At 37.7% G+C, this 17346-nt stretch overlaps 1 protein-coding gene across 1 annotated transcript in view; it reads right to left on the bottom strand.

The window, feature by feature from the left end:
* The window catches only part of PDSS2 (decaprenyl diphosphate synthase subunit 2), a 114450-nt gene that overhangs the window by 50278 nt on the left and 46826 nt on the right, over positions 1 to 17346 (bottom strand). The window contains exon 2 of the mRNA XM_085217562.1: positions 16553 to 16684. Within this exon, the coding sequence (XP_085073688.1) occupies positions 16553 to 16684 (132 nt within the window). The remainder of the gene's footprint in view (positions 1 to 16552; positions 16685 to 17346) is intronic.

Below are 17346 nucleotides of genomic sequence, written 5' to 3'. Positions count from 1 at the left end.
AGCCTATTCAGAAAAGAATAAGGTGAAGGTACTTTCCAAAAGGAGTACAAGCAGTAATGATGGACTCTCCAACACTGGCAAAACTGAAGATGATGCTTCATGAAATCCCATTGAAGTATAAGGATTGGAGTTGATTAAAGTTGGAGAAACCCTAAGATCTGTTCTGTATTGCAAGCTGATCTATCAAAATGATGTCTGTTATTCATGTACTTCTGAACTGTAAAGCCAAGAAAGGAAAACTTCAGAAAACAAAAAACAACTGAGATTTGGCACCACTTAGCAGTGGTCCCTGTATTTAAAAATTTACTACTGGTGAGTAGCCTATTTTCTTTTAAGGATCCAGAGATATTTTCAGGATTGGGATTTCTGAATGCATTTCAGCCACCTTATTCAGCAGACTGCAAAAGCAGGACCACTTTGCTCAGTAAAGTAAACTTGCGTTAACAGTACAGGATCATCCAAAGACACCAGCAGGTTGGGAACCTGTCCTGCTAACACAGCATATTTCCATCTTACTGTTGCAGACAATAAATGTTAAAAAAAAAAGAAAAAAAGAAAAAAAGAAAAAAAAAAAAAAAAAAAAAAGAACATGTTCTACAAGAGGAAACAACCTTTGTCCAGAATTCATGTTCATCTTCACACATTCAGGCACTCACATTGGTAACACGATGTATTTGGTAATGTACTCTCACAAAAAAAAAAAAAAAAAAAAAAAACAACCAACAAGAACCAAACGAGATAAAGCAAAACTGAGACCATCTACAAAATTATTTTATGTACATAAGGGTATATATTTTATCTAAGTATACTGTCATGGTTTCATGATTTTTCATTATCGGTATTCCACATCATAACATCATGCAATGTACTGGGGGTTTGACTGCTGATGCTCAAGTTCCGGGTGCCTGTCCAGCGGAGAAGAGCAGCTACGTTTCCCCAGGGGGCTTTGCGGTCAGCGAGGAGATATAACTCCCGGCAAGGTCACCTGATGCTCTCTTCTCTGCCTGCGCTGCTTCGCTTGCGCTTCTCTGCCTGCGCTGCTTCGCTTGCGCTTCTCTGCCTGCGCTTCTCGCCTGCGCTTCTCTGCCCGCATTCTCCACCAAGAATGTCAACGGTTTACGGGCTGGTTCGGCCCGGTTCCGTGACTAGAAGGGCGGAGGGATCCGCGGATCCGCGCCCCCGGGAAAAAAAAAAAAAATAAGGGACCCCGAAATAATTGAAAACAGTGGCAACAATCTGAGGTAAAACAAAGTAATTTACTAAATATGGTATCAACAGAATTTTATAAGGAGAGAGAATGTGAAATTGATGGTGGATCGGCCTTACCACAACGCTGAGATGAGAAGCGCAGGCAGAGAAGCGCAGGCGAGAAGCGCAGGCAGAGAAGCGCAAGCGAAGCAGCGCAGGCAGAGAAGCGCAAGCGAAGCAGCGCAGGCAGAGAAGAGAGCATCAGGTGACCTTGCCAGGAGTTATATCTCCTCGCTGACCGCAAAGCCCCCTGGGGAAACGTAGCTGCTCTTCTCCGCTGGACAGGCACCCGGAACTTGAGCATCAGCAGTCAAACCCCCAGTACATTGCATGATGTTATGATGTGGAATACCGATAATGAAAAATCATGAAACCATGACATATACATACTTTCTTTAATCACAATTTTTCATATAACCATTTGGGGGTTCTAGCCATGCAAGTCACATTTATTAAAGGCAGCATGTCAAATAAGAGTTGACAATTACAGGCTATATCAATACACATTATGCCAGATGGTAATGAGCCATACACAAAGGGCCAGCCATCCAAAATAATCACACCATTTTCCACAGAAATGCTGAAGAGGTTATGGTTTATTACACAGTGCTCATTAGATATACAGTGGCAGCATTAGCAATTTTTCCTTCATTTGCGTCTCATTTAAGACTCTGCCCCCGCAAGCCCATTCAAATTAGTACACAAGGTTAAAATCATTATGGTCAGAGGGAAAAAAACTAAACCACATTTTTATTTTATAGTAATGGTGGATCAAAAGTCCCTGGAATCTATTCTTCTCTGAACTATTATCTAACACAGGATTCTAAAAAGACTAAAAGCCACTGTAAGCAGAGACTTGACATGAAGATAGATTATTTTAACTGAGCAAGCTCCACATCACTTAATAACACTTAATGAAAACAACAGTTAAGTTGTGACACCATGTGACAAAAGTCATAAAACTAAAAGGTGAAACTGAACTTTCGGTTTTGAACGTTCCTATCTGCATTTCAATTTGTTGCTTTGACAGCACAGAAAATTCAAGTGTCCAGAAGGCCACTTTCAGAGTAGGTTAGAAGCACAGTTGCCTGAAATAACGAGTGCCACCTTTGAGAAAAAAATTAAAAGGTATGATTTAAAGCACCTTTCCACCCAGCTGCATGTGCTGATTCACAGCTAAAATTGTCTGCAGGAGACATTTTCCTGCCTGTCCAGTTTATAGAAGCATATGAGTGAAAAGATGTATTGAGGTCAATGCGAATATTTGCCAGCACTAAAAAGGATGAGTCTTATCAATTAAAAACATGCAGATGCTTCCAAGCCTCCAAGTGACAGCGAGTATTCAGAAGTCAAAAAAACCCCAAAACTGTGGAAGAGATGGAGGAATTGGACACTGCAAACATCAGCTAACAATAAGAGTGAAGAAAATGGGCATTTTGGTCCATGCTGCTGAAGAACATCTAATTTAACAAGGTCTTCCAAATAAATAAATAAAATAAAAAAATCCATCTAAAACTAGTTTTAAACTTTCTTCCTGTTCTTATCTACATCTGCCTTACAACCTATGCCTGCTGCCAGCCAGCTCCTATGCCAGCACACAGATTACCTCTTCAGACAGCCAGAGCACCCAAGCACGAAAGCCAGAGTTGTCTTCTGATATCCTCTGGACTAAGGGGATTGATGTTCTGTTTTCTATGCCAACCCTCAGCCTTTCCAGAGAGGATTTTTCCTCTCCTGCCAATTAATCCACTTCTCCATTGCCAAAGGGACGTTAACTTCTGCAGAGATCATTCTAGACCACCTAGTGAAGCCAACAACCAAATTTCAGCAGTGGACAAAAAATGTTTCCATTGACTCTGCAGAGGAAATTTGTCTGTCAGAAATCACAGCTTATGTATGCTATGTAAACGCATTGGATATACCTGCAGGTTCACCACTGGCCTCAGTGAATTTTATTTATTTGCACTTTTACTCCTATGACAGAAACACGCCTCTAATATGAAATGGGCATTTTATGAAAACCACCAAACAAGGGATAGAGGGTGATGCTTCTGAAGCTGAAGTCCTCTGCTCAACAATCAATGCTGTTGCTAATCTTGAAGAAAAAGAAGTTCTGCTGTTCCCTTAAAGCAGTTGTACAAACTTGGAAAAAATATGAAGGTAAAAATGTTTAAACTTGATCAAATGCAAGAAGATCAAACCAAAAGGAGCATTTTAAAGGTGAGCTAGTATAAGGATCTTCTGGCTTACTGAAGAGAGTGAGTTGCAGGTTTTATAACCAGGAGTCCAAAAAAAAGGGGAAGATAGGAGGAGAACAGAAGCTTCAGCAACAGTCATGGTAGGATGACCATGGAGAAAATTAGATACATGATGCAAGGAGAGAGAGTAAAACACAGAGCTGAAAAAAGTATTGTGAAGTAAACACTCAAAAGATGAGGCATAAACTAAATAATTTGTAACTTGTATGACTGTGCTACCCCTAAAACAGAAGTCGAATGGAACATGGCATTCAGGAATTTTGTTATGGAAATTCTCTTACAACAGCAGCATGGTCAGTCAGACTGCCTATGGAATGACTAAGCATCATCCAGTCCGTCCATCCATCCAAGATTAACTCAGATGTACTCTACAGACCCTCCACAACAAGCAGCCTTCAGTTACATCCCATAACATCTATAACAAATTTCACATCACAGATAAAAAAAATACTATTCTTTTTAGCCAAAACATTTAAATATACAATAATTAAAGGGAAATAAAGTTGACATTTACAGATAAATGGAAGAAATAGTTTACTAACAACACGAGCCAGCAGTGTGCCTTGGCAGCTAAGGCATCAAACCACATTTTGGGGTACATAGCCAACCAGTCAGAGGAAGTGATTCTCCCACTGTCTTCAGTGGTGGTGCAGGCTCATACTGAATGTTGTATGCTGTTCTGGATTCCAACATTAAAAGGACGTTAAGGTCCTCAAACGTGTCTAGTGGAGGGCAACAAAGCTGATAAAGGGACTGGAAGGCATATCCTCTGAGGAGAGGCTGCAGATACTTGCGAACAGTGGGAACAGCACAAAGCTGTATGAGAGGAGGCTCAGACTGGGCATTAGGAAAATTTACTTACTGTGAGGATGATCAGAAACTGAAATAGGCTTCCTAGAGAGGTGTTTGACACCCTGTGCCTGTCAGCGCTTAAGAGACATTTGAGCAATGGCTTCAATAACACACTGTAACTTTTGGTCAGCCCTGAAGCACTCAGAAAGATCCCTTCCAACAGAACTATTCCAATTCTAATTTTATGACCGTATTTTCTCTTACTATATATTAGTTACTTCTCAATCCTCCAAGACTTTGAAGCATGAATAAAATTTTATTTGCAATGAGTACAGGGGACAGTTTGAAACAATGCAACAGAAATTCCCATCACCACGTACTGACAACTATGCAGATACCACCAGCAAATGCCACCATGACTTATCACTCTAAGTGTCTCTCTGAAATATCGCTGAAGAGTTTGTCTATAATTGCATTCAATGTAGCTAGAAGTTAAGGTGCAGTAACCTTGACATTAAAGCTCTGCTACTAATGACACTTGAAATACATCGAACCTTTTTATGCACGAGAAAAGAAGGTAACCTTTCTTTATGCAGTGAAGAAAATCTGATAAATGAGCAGTCCTGCTAAGAGAATGGATGGTTCACATGTCTAAATGCGTAAGAAAAAGGCACTGGGGAAAAGAAACAAAATCCTCTGAATTACCAGAATGTAGTTTACAAGGTAGTTACAATTTTTTTATCGTGCTTATATAAAATCGTAACGTATATTCTGAAATGTCGACAAATATCCAATTCAGAGAGGAAAAAAACCCACAAAAATTTACACAGCACAATCACAGATACCTCATGTGAACAAGGAAAGCTGTCCTATTCTGAGCATTTGTAACTGCGTTTTTATTACTTGGGAGTTAAACCTGTGGTTTGCACACCTGTTCTCCTCTCCATTCCCGAACTTTCCAATTTTATTGGAGAGGGACTCTAATACCATACATTTAAATTGTTCACTATAGGAATGCTTTCACTTTTCAGAGCAGAAGTATTCAGCAGATGGGTATTGCCTGCAATGAACAAAGAGTGAGACACACAGCCAAAAGGAGACAGGAGACTTTCTCAGAGACCTTGTCTCTTGGAGCAGGTGTGTTGACAGAAGCACCAGCAGGGAAATGATAATAAACCTTTGAGAGTAAGGCAGTGACTGCTGCTTCTGAGACCACATCAGTACAGCACAAGCATTTGGCACTACTGATATCTGCAAAGTTTTAGTAGTAGGAGGAGGAGTATGTATTTTATGCAAACGAAGACAAAACTATGAAAATGTGTCTTTTGATGAACAAAACTACTTCCCATTATCCCACTGGCACAATTTCCATCTATTTTTACCCCATTTACATCAGTTCATTACAAATCTGAAAATCTCATTCTTTCATTTTTTGGTCTTTTCATCCCAAAACAATTCAATCTACACATTTTAATAAGTGATATTCAAAAATTATCAACTAATTCCAAGAACATTAACCCCAAGTAAGTAGTGGTGGAGAGAGAGCTATATGTTAATGAAACATCTCCAAAAGCAAATCTTCTGCAGAATTCCTCTCTGAGTCCACAAATCAGGGCCTACTATTGCTTGCAGCTACTACTACACTCCTGATAACATTCAGATAGTTGACTGAAACAGCACACGAAATTACATGAACTTTTCATATTGGTTTTGGTGCATAGTTTCAGAAGCCAGAATGAAATTTCAGCCACAAGTCTGAAGTAAGCTTTCCACAGAACACTGTTTTGATGAAACACAGTAATTATGTACAATATTGTACAATATCTGAAACTCAAGTTTTCCTCCTTTTCTGGAAATACTAGATGCATAATTTCCTTGGCTACATCTTCTCTTTCCACAAAAATTTACCAAAGTTTGGTCAGTCTTTAGAAAAATTAAAAAGTCCAACTGCCAATACTATAATACACTTCCAGGTTTTGGCAGTCAAGCTCTCCCAGAATCTCACTGCACTGAATACACTCCATAATCATACCATCAGTGCCAATCAGAACTTTTCAACTGCTGCAAGCCTTAGGAAAAAAACATCATCTGCCTTTCTGATTTCTTTTTTGACTGCCTAACCTCCTTCTCATGCAACATTACTAAAATGCAGTCATGAAATCGCTATCCTTATTTTTCTAACTCCCTATTTCTCTTCTAAAATCACTAATCATTGTGCAATCATATTTCTAGCAACTTAAACTCAGAATGCAACAACTATCTTCTAATTCTGGCTTGCTTGTCTTGCAATCCACACATTCCTAAAATCTTGTATTAAGTAATAATTTAACTTTCCTCTTATTCTAATAATGAAGGTACAACATAACAAGTACTAATATTTTCTATTTTGATCTACTAAAGAATCATCTCAGGCTCATCAAAAAAGTTTCTGCAAAGATGGTTCATCTTTTATTAATGAGTCTTTTCCATCACATTAATCTTTACAATCATTCCTCAGTATTTTCTCTTATTGAATATATCTTACATCAAGTACAAACCACTTTGCTTGTGAAGATGAAGATCTACCAAATGATGATCTCAAGATGCACTGAAATAATACACTGAAATAAACATGACCAATATCTACTTAAGAGGGAGTCAGTCAATCAAGTTGTTTCTGCCTGCCTATCTGTCACCCGCTGAAGAAAAAAATAAGTCTCTGGATTAAGAACCTCCTTATTTCACACTCTCTTCAAGAATTTAACTCAAAATCCTTTCTTCCCATCTTCAAAAAGAAAAAACAAAACACAAGACAAACAAAACCAAACACAAAATCCACCCACATTTAGACACTCTGCACTTGCCTCTCTTCTTGTTTTTTTCTGGTGACACGGCCAGATAGAGAAAATCTTTTAAGGCCTTGAACAACCTGAGCTACAGTGCTACAATAACTGGTAACTTCTCTCTTTTTCCTTGAGTTTTCTTTATGTTCCTGCTCTCTGTATGTACTCAATGATCTGCTTTTATATTGGAATGCGATACAAGCAACCAAGCTTTGTCTAGCAAAAACACCCTGTTTATACTGGCCTTAGCAGCCATTCAATAAAGAAACTCACAGTGCAAATAAACTTTGTATTTTAGAGAAATTGTTAATTTCCAGTCAAAAGATAGAACATTCAGATGTATCTTCCCCTACAAAACAAAGTTGACATCCACCACAACATACTTTGATTTAGAAGCATTTCAGAACCGTCAAACTCCACATGAAGATCTACCACAAGTTTTAAACCAGATAACATTAAAGGATCAGAAAGATTCATTTACTTCATATATAACATAAACAGATTCTAAAACAACCCATTATTTCAAGTAGAAGGAAACGAAGGAGAAAAGGCTACCTTTTCTGAGACAGCATCATTCGTTAATAATCAGGCTCGCTTGTACTTAAACTCCATCCCGAAACAATCTGTTACCACAAGAGAAACAGCATATTCCTCATACATAGCCAAATACAGCCAAGACCCATGCATACTTTACATTAAACTTGTGGGGTACGAGCACCTTCCCCTCAATTCCACACCATCATTGAAAAGTTTTGCAGCATCTTCAGTTACATTACATCAGTGTGCTGATTGAGACATATAAGAAAACAAATTAATTGGTACAGCAACCTTTGTAATATTTAACTTTCTAATTTTCTGAGTACTGTGGAAATTAGTATTGAAACTTTGCAATTGCACTATAAAATTAGAAAAGGGAGAAGTTAATGGCTTGGGCATGAGAAAAGGAGAGCTGTTATTTTAGCATATGGGAAAGCATAAGAGACATTCTGGGATTGCAGGACAAATTAATTATAAACATACAGTTACTTCAAAACTTTGCTGCGATACAACTGGTCATATTGGCATCACACTAGTAGTTGTGAGTGACAAGCAGCTGCCATCTTAGGGCAGCTTTGCAGTGCTGTCATCACAGCATGGAGTTGCACTCACATGACAGAAGTTTCTTTTCACATAACTTATTTATTAAGAAAGCATAAAAGTTCTTAAACAGAATTGCGAAGTGCACTTGTACACGGGGGTGCAGTTGCCCAGGAAGGCTGTGCTAGGTCTTCCTATCAACAGGTCACCTACACTTTCTTTGAAGATCTCCCACCAGAATGAAGCAGAACTTGATGTTCCCATAGGTATCACTGACTCACTGCACAATTTCATCAGTGCAGTTTGCTACACTGCAAACTCTTGCAGTCCAGTACTCACTTCACAAGCAGTAGGAGGAGGAAGATCCAGAAACAGAGTGGACTGGAAAGACAGACAGCAGGCAGCATTGTATTTTCTCCAAGGTAAACCCTCTCTACTGTGAATATGAAAATGTTTCTAGTGTTCATATTGAGCTTACCTTGCTCTGTTATCTGGTGCTAAACAGACTTATTTTGAACAAGTTTCAAGCCCATATTACTCCACAGTCTTGGATTAGCTTTACTGCAGAGTATTCTGATTTATTCTACGCTGTGCTGAGAGGACCTTTTCTTATTCAACACAAAATTGCTGTATTTGCACATGCTGTGTATGCTGAAAACAATAAAAAGTTAATGAAGAAAAGTACTGCTTGTAATGAATTAGTAATATTGTTAAATTTGTATTTGGAGTCAATTCTTATTGTTGTGTGTAGAAGATGATCAATAGGAATATGTAATCAAGTTGTATGTGCTTTTCATCTCCTGAGACTCGTCTTGTAAATGAGATGAAGAATCTCACAGGGTTCATCCTGTAGAGCAAAAACTAAACAGAATAATTTAAAATAATCACTTAGATTTCTTCTAACTAAAAGCTAAGAGGTTTCCTAAGGTTTGGGAAACAAAACTGTACATTTCCTGAAGATTATAAAAGACATCACTACTTATATTTTGAGATGCTTTTCTCCTTTATCTTTCAAAGAAGTAATTTTGTCAAGAGCCTCACATTGCTTAAATACTTAGATACTGAATATTTTAGGACCATGCATTTTCCCTACCAGCTAATTAGCTAAGCTTCAAAAACATGGTAGTCAGGGTACTGCACCTTCACTGGGAGCCAGCTTTGCAGAAGATAGGAATAAGACGAGTAACACCCAAAGGAAATATTTTTTATGATAAAGAGTCCTAATGTGTCCCAGTAAAGGTGAGGATTGATTGTTAAGGCCTATTGTTACTATAATTAGAAGTCAAACACCAATTAGCAGTTCCATTAATAAGATTAATCTCTGCAATATCTGCAGCTGAGACCCAGGGCTTGTACGCAATAAGGAGGTATGAATTTAAAGTGCAACAGCCATTCTGCAATAAAACTCTCAGTCTGCATTTAGACTAGACAAAAGAAAAAAAAAGCTCTGCCTTTTTAGAATTTTGCATTCCTACATACACTTTTGATCTTGCAACATCTTTCTCATTTCTTGCTTTTGATTTTTTTTAAATGTGTTATGTAGTGATTTACATCATTCATGAGGAGAGGAGCAGTGCAGCATGAGGTCTCCCAAACTCTGGTTCTTGACCACTCCTACTGCACTGCACCAGGTCAGGGTAAATCTAGTTTTGTTTTCCACTACTGATAGACAAGAAACAATGAAAAAAACCAAAACCTTCTTGCAATTCTGTATGTACTCTCCAGGTGAAAGAAGTTCAAAATATAACTAAGCATCATTCATTTACTTTCAAACACAGAAGTAAGAAACAGTGAAAGGCAATCTTCCATTTTAATATACAATGTAGTTCAGAAAAACTGAGTGAAGCAAAAAGTCTGAAGGAGAGGTGAAAAGTCATGCTCTTATACTCTACATTTTTGTAGGTACTGAAGTCATCATTTTTATGGTGATTCTTTGATTTTATTTCATCTGAGTTTTGTCTTTTACAATAAATCTCAAACAGAATTTGTTCACAGATAAATCTCCCCTGTATTGACTGTGAAGATAAAAGCTCATCTGGGCAAGGTAGAAAGAAAGCTTCTTCAAAATCTAGTGACAAACAGACCAAGGAAACCTCTAAATGATACTTATAGTGTAACAATACAACTGATCTCATCTTCACCAAAATTTACTAATGCTTGCCATTGCTTATTAATGAAGAGCTTTTGTAATAGATTTGCATTTTCCTCCTTTTAAAGTGAGTTCATCTGATTTCTTAGTATAGGGCTATTGATAAAGTCATTGTAGATTTACGTATAGGCATCCATATCTCAGATGGAACACATTTAAATAATTATTTAAAAATAAATTTAAAAAAACCCAAACAACAATGTGACTTTTAAACTCACAGTAGAAAGAATTTGCTGGCAAAAATCTACTCATGAGAGGTACAAATCTTAAAAACAGCAGATGTCCTTCAGCCAGAGTAATTGTTACCTTTTCCCAAACCAGAAGTAGCCATTTGCTACTGTAGTCACCTACTTCACTTGAGAGATGCAACAGCCCTCTGAGTCACTACTCTCATCTGGTTGCACTCAGAAGGACAGGACAGAGGCTATTTGTCAATAATTAAAGCTCCCAGAGAATGAAGTGCCCAAGGTGCATATACAGGCATAACAGTTATTCTGCTGATCAATCCAACTGGAACATGTTTTATTTTCCTCAGTCTTCAGAGAAGATGTGCACATACCTCAAATGCTATGATGCTAATTCCCCAAAGAGGAGTATTGCCATTTTGATGTTCCCTCGACCATAAAATCCCAATTCAACAGCAGTCCAGGACAGAGGAAGAAGTCAGCGAACCAATGTCCATCTGTGTAAATCTGTGCAGAACATAGCTCTCAGAAATAAAGAGTAGTAAGCCTACAACCACTACATCTTGGACTATACTAGTTCTCATTTACCTGTGTAGTCTGAAGGAGTCCAAGTAACATCATCATTCACATTGCTTCAATTCCCTGGAGGCTGCCTGATTGCCTCTCATGCACACAGCTGTTAAAGACTGCTCCAACAAGCACAACATCACTTCTTATGTCTGTCATGGCATTGGTTTTAGAGAAAAAACAGACAAAGCTGCAGATGGTGAGTACGTCTGAGTACATCTGGAGTAGCTTCAAGAAACAAGATTCCTTATATCTCCACTAAGACTCAGGAATACCCCATCGGAAGTCACTAATACTGATGATAACTTTACACTTGTGTTCTCATAATTAGCCTGGGAACGGCCCACGCCACTACTGTGGAAAATATGGGTATGGAAAGTTTTTCTGTTTTCATATCTAGTAAAGAAAAGCTGGGAGAAAACTTCACGGAACTGCAAAGGGACAAAGCAGTAGAAGCCCTAACTTCACGAAACTGGAGAAACTTTGAGAGAAAGAACAACCAGTGGATGAACATTCTGGTCAAGACTTGGTAATTCCCAGAGACCTTTAGGTTGCAAATCAATGTTCCTTTAGAGATGGTGAGGACAAGAGATATTCGTGATGACAAAGAGCATGTAAAATCAGATAGTGTGATGTGTTTGTATGTGTTGTGTCCAAAAAAAAAAAAAAAAAAAAAAAATAAAAGAAATATGGTATCTGGGGAACTTAGTAAGAATTTGTACAGGAACCTGGTGAGTGAAGGACTTAACACCATAACAAGAACTAGTATCTGCTGTTAACTGCCACTTTATGGGTTTTTGTTGGAAGCAGCAACAGTGCTGGTTCCAAAATCATTGCTGAAACACTCAGGAAAAGGAGTACATGTTCACGCTGACTGTCACTACAGCTTCACTGCCACTATTTCAAGCAGCAGAAAAGATTCAGAGAAAAGTTTAGGCAGTAAAAGCATGTAAGAAAGCATGTTCGCCTTGCAAGAAATGAATTCCTGGAGCTTTTAAAGGCCAGATGCATAATTCTGAGAGAGAACAGGCAGGGGCAGAGCCTAGCATTGAAAGTACTAATCCAGAAACCTGTAGTGATTCACTTACCAGTTCTTTGGTAAAACAGAACTTTCTGTGATCCATTCTACATACACACTTGCTGAGTTTGACAAGAAGAGGTCTCTTTACTTTCTCAGTGTCCATAGGATCTGACCTTGTGAACGCATAGGTAGACTTGGCTGAAAACATACCAAAAACCCAACAACTAGAAAAAACCTCTGACAAGTGTCCAAAGGAAACTGCAGAGCTGAGGCAATGGGTATCAGTGCTAGAAGGTACTCAAGGAAGAAGAAAAAGAAAGAAAGATTGAAAACTTGAAAGAGAGAAGAAAATAGCTTGCTATAGTAGAGCCAAGGATATTGGTGCCTGAAGAAATGGCATAAGTTTGCTCTTTGGCATCACTTACACTTCCAACTGCAATATAGAGGCTACATGAAGACTTTGTTACACAGTATAAAGCCAAGGAGATTCTTCAGTTCCAGCCAATGGTGTCTGCCAGTGCCAGACATCAACAGCAGAAGATACCCCTTTGGGTACATAGTGAGAGAGCCCATCTTGGTATCTTCAGTTGTAATTTAGTTATTGAATCTAGCTCCAGCTATGAAGCAGAAAGCTATAGGTGTTCAGAAGCCATATGATTCTGGAACATCTATTAAAAACCTTCAGCAGCAAAGACCAGCAAGCTGCATACATGACTATCTAAGCAAGATTTGCTCTGAAAGAAGGCAACAGAGAGCAGTGTCTGTCTCTAACATAATCACAAGTTTGGAAATGGGTCTCAAACTCTTATGCAGCTCTTGGCTGCAGCAACATATCTAAGGTGTTCTCTGATACTATTAGCATGATAAATTATAATTAGCTAGATTCCACTTTAATGTAAATGCGTGTTCTGTGTTCTCTTCAGCAGAGAAAGAACACAAACAAGGTTCAGTTGAATAAAGGATGACACTTTGCTTGAGTATGGGCAATGACATCAATCCTTACATGACACTGCTTGCATAACTTGTTGTGAGTGCTGCTCTTCATCATAGCATTTGCCATGGTTCTGTAGCCATGGAAATATTTACCTAAATGGTAAGAGACCAGCAGGAAGCCTCAATTTAAGGAAGTCTGTCCAGAAGGTGAAATAGGGCTGTTTATCATGTTGCCATTCCTTTTCTGCGTCCTCTTTTGGGAGCACTGGTGCTGAGCTGGAAGAAATGTTAGGTTCCTTTCCCCGCCAACAGCAATGAAATTAGGTTGCTGGCAGCCTGACAGGGATGTGGCAGTACAGAGAAAAGTACGCCAAGCAGACACTTGTGACACTTTCCTGTTTATCTTCTGCATGACTCATAAGGTAACCATCAGTTACTGTGATATCCCTGTGCACAATGGCTTGTAATTCCCCCCCAGCTGAATGCGGACAGTTCGCATCTGCAAATTACAAAGTGCCAAGCTGGAAGCAGTGCCGGCCACAGGCAGCATCATATCACTACACCGACACTGCTCCCTTAACTACCTAAATTGCAATCCTCATTATTCTGGAAAAAAGATTGCTCTCTAGTAGCAGGCACCAGTTTTGTTCCATTGTGTACCAGTAAAAACAGATGCAAGCTAAGTAGCTAGCTAATCTATTTTTATGCATTTGGGTCACTGACACATCTAGAGATCGAGAGAATAGGATAAAGAAAAAGCTGGCAGTTCCAAATTTAGTGTCCTTAAATTTTAATTACGGATACTGCATTCTTCGTTTATACAGTGATTCAAGATATCAAATAGGGAAAGAAGGTTATGCAGAACATGCCTCATCACAAAATGAAAAGTCGTTTTTTTTGTGATACAACAGATGTGATAAAACCAGATGCAACAAACTGATGTAACCTAGCTACCCACTGTGGGACAGAAGATTTCAAGAGAGCACAAGAGCTGACTCCAACATACGCTGTAGGAAAAAAAAACATTGGACTGTTGCAATCACTGACAAGTACTAGAACTTAACTCATGCTCAGATTTCAGAAATGCAATTAACCCCTACCAAGTACCCTAAAATCAAGCAAGGCATATCCCAGCTAATAATCCACAAGGCATTGTTCACAACATGTAAGTATCAGACAACGAAGATGCTGGTTACAGTGCCAGAAATAATATTTCCAGCAAAATATTATATGTAAAGTTGAAATAATTATATGGCATGGTAACAGAAAGAGCAGTATAGTTTACAGCTGAGATGAAACTCTGTAAGAATCAATTTCAAAAAAATACTTTCAAAGCTGGAGCAGTATATAAGCATTAAAGGATCGAGCATATTTCTTCACTGCATATCACTGAGGAATATACCTTGCTTTTGCTATACAATTCTAATGCACACACCATATATAACTACACTGTAACCAAGACAGCAGACAAAAATGTACTAAGGGAAAATGTCCTTTGGTACTTATTCAAGAGAAAGCAGTTTATAAAACATTATTTGTAATACATAAAACAATCGCAAAAGCCCTTTAAGTTCATGATTTTACAAGCTGCCACTTCTCTTTGCTTTATATAGTACAGAAATCAAAATGAGAAACAAGACAGACATTGAAGAATGCATTTGGGAAAGTACACAGCCACAAAATCATTAAAAAGAGGGAGAAAAATAAAAAAAAAAAAAAAAAAAAAAGAGTTCCAAGTCAAAGACAAAGCTCAAAGCCTTCCACTGAAGGCTCACTGTGGCACAAAATGAAATAAAGCACTGCCATTCTGTTAGTATGCATCAGTTTGCTCTACAATACAGATTTCAATTGCCACTGAAAATTCATTTAAATTAATGATTCCATAGTTATCACTCTCACAGACAGTAATGAACCTTAAGTGAACCAGTGCGGACGTATTCAAAGCAGTTTCATTTTTGGAATACCTTGGTAACTCTAATCTAGGTATTATAATGGCTATTGACTTGCTCAAACTTAGATTATTAGGCTAGATTTTCAGCTGGTTGAACTGGCATAGCTCCAATGATGTCCATTTATACCAACTGGCTCATTATTAATTCAAGGTCTTATTTGCTCCTCACTGAATACTTCCAATAGTCATCTTCCCAGTGGCAGCTTGAAATGCTCACAAGTTACCTCCACAGTCAGAATCATCATACTCAAAAAGTTGGTTATGAAAACATAATGCTTTTTCTCTCCTTTTATGAGACACACTTAATGAAAACTTCCAAAATCATTTACAAAATCAACTAAAATACTTTCTGTACCATAATTAACTAAATAGAATTATGCTCTCATACAGCATCATTTGCATATAAATATAAAAACATTACAACCCTAAGGGGACATTAAGGACAAAACCAAACAAGAATGGAATTAAATAGCTAAAGGGGCATCACAGCCCCTCCTTAACAAGCCTCCTATATCTGTCTTTTTTCTTAATGTCATTTCTGTCCTTCCCTATTTATATTTATTTTCTTTCTCTATTCTGTTGCTTTAAGATTTTATATGTATTTTAAGGATGTTATCTGTTTTGGTCTTTTCAGCTTTGAAATGCTATTTGTGCCCTTATATAAGAATTAGGATACAAACCTGTCACTAAGTTTATGTATCTTCCTTTAATACTCTACAGAGGCCAGAAGCAGAATTAGCTGAAAATACAACAGTTTCCTTACCCACTGACACTCAAGTCTTCAAAAGGACTTCAAAAATTTTAATTTTACAGTTTTTCAACCAGAACTTTTTAACATCGCTTATTATTTCAGATGAACAGTTAACTGTCAAACACACACACAAAAAAACAACCACTATTTCTAATTACTGTTGTTACTAGTATTAAATAATTTATTTTAAATACTTAAAAAGATATTCAGGAACTGGATGAAACCAGATTATATCAGTGAGGCCCTGAGGTACCTTAATGACAGACTCAGTAATTCAGCTCACATGTGGGAGGTAAGGAACTTTATTCTACACTATAGTGTCAGGGGAAAATATCCTTCAAAGTGGCTGTAATAAAAATGATTTGCTCAGTGAAACAAACTGGTATTCTACACGACTGTCACTCTGACTCTGTCACTTCTAGTAAGTAGGTGTACCTGAATTACATCTGAGTAACTCAGAAAAATTCCACTCAATTAATGTATGTACATATTTGATTCTGAGTACCTCTTAACATAAACTTTCGAATACCTAACTTGATTCAAATCTTTTTGATTTAGCTGTATCAAGAAACATCAATTAAGACTTAGGCATGAATATTATATGAGCTACACAACTGGCAGGAAATGTTTTTCACCATGGAAAGCTTATAATAATCCTGTGGAATAAGGATTTATAATTAGGCAAGTATTGATTTTTTCCTTAACAGCTGAGCAGGCCACAAGGATGTTCTGAAATCACCATGACATTGCCAATCAAATGCATCTGTGCGTATCTTGCTAAAGAAAGTTACCACGTACCTGGAATAAATCCCACTGACCATGTTGTGCTGGAAAGAGAGCTCTGTTGTGCTGGGTCCAGCAGCTTTGGAAATAAGCAATACAACCAAACCTCGCATCTGTAAATTATTTCGACTATCATACACGAAACCCCTGAAAAAAAAAAAAAAAATTAAAAAGCACATTATTTACAATCCATTTTCACTGCTTATAACAAAACAGAAAGACTCAGATCTCGAGCTCCCCTCATTTCTCTAAGTCTTTGATAATCACATTTGCATGAAAATAAGCTGTAATTATTAATCACAAACTTTTGTCACCTGTAACTTACTATGAAATATTACTACTGCAGAGCAAATTGAGTATTCAGGATTAAATGCCGTTTATTTCCAAAGGGTAACACATGTCCTGCGCTTCATATGATGTTGCAAAATGAGTATATCAAAGTAATGCCCAAGCATCATCCAGTATCTCAAATTATATTCTTTCTGTCCTTATCAAAGCTGCTTTCTACTTCCTATGATCATCAATAAAGCTAAATAGCTACAAAAAATATATATACATATCCCAGATGCTATTAAATCTGTAATCTGCTTTCCAGAAAGAGCCCTTATCTCCAATATAATTTAAATATTTGCTGAATAGATAAGAATTACATCATAGATTACTAAGAGCTCCAACTCACTTTGTCCCATTGTGTAATTTTAGCCCTAATCACTGAAGGAAATCAATCCGCACCAGTCTGTAAAGCAGCTAACTGAAAGGTTAGGATGCCTATCTTGGAAGTGCATTTGAATAAGTAAAACATTGCATGC

The sequence above is a fragment of the Meleagris gallopavo genome, chromosome 2 (assembly GCF_905368555.1).
Source record: "Meleagris gallopavo chromosome 2, MGAL_WU_HG_1.1, whole genome shotgun sequence".
Taxonomy (NCBI): domain Eukaryota; kingdom Metazoa; phylum Chordata; class Aves; order Galliformes; family Phasianidae; genus Meleagris; species Meleagris gallopavo.
The sequence above is the reverse complement of the archived record's forward strand: the minus strand, read 5'-3'. Positions and strand labels throughout refer to the sequence as shown.